The sequence below is a fragment of the Prorops nasuta genome, unplaced genomic scaffold (genome assembly GCF_024137725.1).
Source record: "Prorops nasuta isolate Cenicafe-Biocafe unplaced genomic scaffold, Cenicafe_Pnas_1.2 PNAS00001, whole genome shotgun sequence".
In the NCBI taxonomy this organism is placed as follows: Eukaryota; Metazoa; Arthropoda; class Insecta; order Hymenoptera; family Bethylidae; genus Prorops; species Prorops nasuta.
Genome location: NW_027116798.1, coordinates 15,736,691 through 15,741,888, shown reverse-complemented (window position 1 = coordinate 15,741,888; position 5,198 = coordinate 15,736,691). Strand labels below are relative to the sequence as shown.

At 37.9% G+C, this 5,198-nt stretch overlaps 1 protein-coding gene across 1 annotated transcript; it reads left to right on the top strand.

Annotated features, from left to right (window-relative positions):
• Positions 1 to 1,899: 1,899 nt before the first annotated feature.
• On the top strand, positions 1,900 to 2,527 carry LOC136773160 (uncharacterized). The gene has a single exon (XM_066726589.1). The coding sequence runs from the start codon at positions 1,949 to 1,951 to the stop codon at positions 2,525 to 2,527; it is 579 nt and encodes a 192-aa protein (XP_066582686.1). The 5' UTR covers positions 1,900 to 1,948.
• Positions 2,528 to 5,198: the final 2,671 nt, after the last annotated feature.

Below are 5,198 nucleotides of genomic sequence, written 5' to 3'. Positions count from 1 at the left end.
GCATGAGAGAGATTGTGTGCAGCTTAATGACAACCTGCACGTAATTCTACCAAGGAAAGCTGAAGACTGCTGGGTATCTTTTAAAAACCAGAAGAACAGTGAAAGAGTGCCGTTTGTCGTCTATGCAGACTTTGAATGTTTACTAGAGAAAATTAACAATAGTAGTAATAGTAGTAAAAATAGTTACGATTATCAGAAACATGTACCTTTTAGTGTAGGGTATTATTTAAAAAGTGCTCGCAATGCGTCACTCTCATGTTATAATTCACATCGAGGTGCTAATTGCATCGAATGGTTCGTATGCGAGCTCGAGAGCATTGCACGCATCGTCAGCGAAAAATTGAAGACTGTAATACCGATGAATACTCTTAGTGATGTTGAAATTTCGCGGCACTACAGTGAACCTAATTGTCACATTTGTGAAAAACCGTTTCTTCCAAATCAAGTGCGTATTCGCGATCATGATCACCTAACTGGTAGATATAGAGGACCGGCTCATAATAATTGCAACTTAAACTTTAAAGACTCGCATGTTATTCCCGTAATATTCCATCATTTATCCGGCTATGATTCACATTTTATTTTTGAGGCGATCGTGAATACGCTTGAGGGATCGGTAAATTTGCTGCCTGTAAATAAGGAAAAATACACTTCATTTAGTAAATATCTGCGAAAGTATAATATACAGCTAAGATTCATCGATTCGTTCAAATTTATGGCATCCAGTTTGGATAAATTGAGTTCATATCTGAATAGATCTCAGCTGAAAAATTTAGAGTCACAATTTTCGGAATTAAGTATTGAACAGTTCAGCCTGCTTACGAGAAAAGGTATTTTTCCTTACGATTATGTGGATAACATTACTCGCTTGGAAGAAACGGTTTTACCTGCACGAGAGTTGTTCTACAATAGACTGTCCGATAGCGATATCACGGAAGAAGCATATAATCATGCCAAAGAGGTATGGGCCAAATTCTCTGTGACAACACTCGGGGAGTACAGCGATCTTTATTTAAAGACCGATGTCCTATTGTTGGCCGATGTTTTCGAGAGTTTTCGCGATAGCTGCATGAAAAATTATAGTTTAGATCCTGCTCACTATTATACGCTTCCAGGCTTCACTTGGGACGCGATGCTCAAGCATACGGGAATCCGTCTGGAACTCTTCACCGATGTGGACATGTTGCTTTTTATTGAACGCGGTATACGCGGTGGTTTGAGCCAGTGCTCCCACCGCTATGAGAGGGCCAACAATCGGTACATGCGAAACTACGATCCGGCGGAACCGTCGAAATACTTGATGTATTACGACGTTAATAATCTATATGGATGGGCAATGTGTCAACCGTTGCCAACCCACGGTTTCCAATGGATCGATGACGCTGCCAATCTCGACATCCTTAATGTGTCCGAGGATTCGTCCGAAGGCTATATTTTGGAGGTGAACTTGGAATATCCACGCGAGCTTCACGACAAACACTCCGATCTACCATTCTGCCCGGTGCGTGAGAAGCCGCCAGGTTCACACCAGGAGAAACTGCTCGCAACCGTCGACGATAAGACGCGTTATGTGATACACTACCGTGCTCTACAGCAGTGTATACGTAACGGTATCGTCTTAAAACGCATTTATCGGGGTTTAAAGTTCCGGCAGTCCACCTGGCTGAAGGCGTATATCGAATTAAATACACGCTTGCGGACAGCCTCGAAAAACGATTTCGAGAAGAATCTCTTCAAGCTAATGAACAATGCAGTATTTGGTAAGACTATGGAAAATGTTAGGAATAGAGTTGACGTGAGGCTCGTAACCAAGTGGGAGGGAAGATACGGGGCGGAAGCGTTGATTTCCAAACCGAATTTTCACAGTCGTGCGATATTTAAAGAGAATTTGGTCGCTATTCAATTGTCGAAATTATCCGCGAAGTTTGATAAGCCCGTGTACGTAGGCATGAGCATTTTAGATATTTCAAAGACCTGTCTGTATGAATTCCATTACGATTATATGCTTCCTACATTCGGCAGTAAATGTAAAGCGATGTATACCGACACGGACAGTCTAGTGTACAGTATCGAGTGTGACGATGTTTACTCGGTCATGAAACGTGATCTGGTCAAATTCGACACCAGCGATTACCCTCCTGATAATCGGTACGGCTTACCTCGAGTCAATAAAAAAGTGCCTGGGTTAATGAAGGATGAGAACAATGGAAAGATCATGACCGAGTTCGTTGGACTGAGAGCGAAAATGTATACCTTTAAGGTGCAGGACTGTACGAAAATTACCAAAAAGGCTAAGGGGGTCAAAGGTTATGTTATCGATAGAAACATAACTTTTGACGACTACAAGGATTGTTTGGATAATTTCACCGTACAGTCCCGTAACCAAAATTTAATTCGTTCGAAATTGCACAAGGTGTTTTCCACTACTCAGCGAAAAATTGCTCTCAGTCCGTATGACGATAAACGTCACATAACACCCGGTTCTGTAGCGACTCTACCTTGGGGACATTATAGGTTAAAAGAGTAGATTTTAATAGCTGTATTTATTGTATTATATTATATTACATAAATTATTATTATTATTATTACAAAACATTATTCTTATTTATCCACGAATTATGCGTTTTATCCATTCCTAACCATTTTACAAATACCTTATTCCCTTTCTTACGCAATATCTTCTCTACCAAGTATACATCAGGATTAGCTGTTTTTAAAAGTTCATATTCATAAAATCCACCATGTATGTCTGTACCACGAGAATCTCTAAGTAGATACGTGGCAGGATTTGTCCTTTGCACTTTTGTAATTTGAAATATTTCAGTAGTCCAGTTCGGTGTGTAACCTTTAGCAAACGCATTTTTGTATTTACTGATTCGTACGAAATCACCAGCCTTGAACTTGGTACGTCCAACGATCTTAATGTTGCTATATACAGTAGCAAGCAGATGCTCAGCATGCTCAGGTTTCACGTCAACGGGTCGCATTCGTATAGTACGATGTCTTCGCGCGTTATAATCATCTACCAGCTGTTGCAGTATATTTCGCCATTTGTCACTACCGTCCAGTGTAAAACGTTTCCACATTTCGGTTTTTAAGGTTCGATTCCAACGCTCGACTATTGACGCTTTTAACGTGCTGTACGTGGAGTAATGATTTATTCCACGTTTTTTCATGAGCAGTTGAAACTCGTTGTTGTAAAATTCTTTACCATTATCAGTTTGCAAATTTTTGGGACATCTTCCACTCTTTAAAATTTTTCCCATAGCTGTGGTCACTTCCTTACCACTTTTTGTCTTAAGCGCTACTGCCCAACCATACTTCGATAAGGTATCAATCACTGTCAGAATATAGTGATGACCAGTATCAACATAATAACGCATATCAACAAGGTCAGCCTGCCAGAGATCATCGAAACCACGTATTATGACTTTTCGTCGTGGAAAATTTCTTCTCGCAGGGACATGTAACTCTTGCACCAGTTGTTTCTTTTCTTCACTCACGATTTTCCCCGATTCTCTTTTTACAACCTTTCCCCCAGGCACATATAATTTCTGTTTCTTTTCTTCACTCATGATTATTTTTCTTTCGAAAGCAATCGATTATCATGAGTATAAAATGTATGATGCATCCTAAACATTCACTTTTTGGATCCATCATTAATCTTGCTGTTTATTTGCAAAAGTTTTGCCTCAATCTCCTGTATTTTTTTATTTATTCTTTCTTCAATTTTCTCCTCCAATTTAGCTAAACTGTGTTGCAAGAACTTTATATTCACAGCACATGTATTATTATCAGAATCAATAGTTAAATTTACTATTTTTTTATTATTCAAATCCAGTGCTCTTTTAGTCACATTTATTGTACCAATATTAAATTCTTTCCTTACGTTAAAACCACTACCAAATTTGTTAATTGACATATTGACGTGTAGTACGCAACTGAAGAAAATGTTTATAAACTGTACCCTTTTATAGAATAAGATCCTCTTCACGCAACTCTTCTATTATTGACTGTATTTCATTATGGTGGTTTGTATGACCTGCGGTGGTTGATGCAATTAAAAGTCGCAATCGATCAACTAATTCATTAGGATCGTTCCAATGTATATAGTTTACAGACTCATCAGTAACACGCATAAATCCACTACCAGCTATCACTCGTTGTGATGGTACTTTATTGTAAATTAGTGGTTGAATAATTTTCTTATACTTTGGACCCTTATTCCCTTGAACCTGTTGGTAACTATCATTTGCTCTTTTATATGATTTAGTTTGTTCAAGGATTTGCTTATATATGATCTTGTCATCAATGGTGTAGAGCTTTCTATCAGGCTCTTTCATGAAGATTAATTCAAAAAGCCCTCTCGTACCAATATAGCGCTTTTTATCAATTAAAATATCACCTTCATGACTAATATCAAATGTACATCTTCCCATCACATATTGGTTCCTTTCATCTAATGTAACTCCAAAACCGTGATCGATTTCATCTTTATTACCGAAAAGGAGCAAATGCATATAATGACGTGCAATAGGTGGAAATGATCTCCAATCTATGGAATGATTTATTTGTTTTTTGAGCAATCCTAAGGTTTCCTGTCTTGATGTTGAATGTGATGATGATGTAGACTCTTGTCCTGGCTCTGAATGTAATGATGCAGATTCTTGTCCAGGCTCTGAATGTAATGATGTAGATTCTGGCATTGATTTCATTGGTAATATTGATTTATCAAAAGTAGATTTTTCATCATTATCATCATAGATCATCAATGATTTATTTGTAAGAGTACCGTCATTGTTATGCAATTTCTTTTTTTTCTTGATAATATACTCATTGGGGGTTGAAGTATGATAACGTTTCCGCTTCTTGTCATGATTTAGATCAATGTTTAAGTCATAAGATTCTTCATTGCTATTATCTGTTTGCATAACTAGTTTTTTCAGTGGATCAACTATTGGTTTAAAAGTTTCATTCAATCTACTTTCCACCATTGATCTTTCCGATTTCAGTGCGCGATGTTTTTCACGAATCACCTCACTCGTTTCAGCAATCTTCTTAAGTAGTGACTTTTCATCCATTTTTTTATAAACTTTTAATTGTTTAAGCAGTCAATGTGCTAGTTCAATCGATCTTTAAAGCTGTTCAATCAACTAGTTTAGCAGTTCGACCGACAGGTTCAGCGATTCAACCGACCG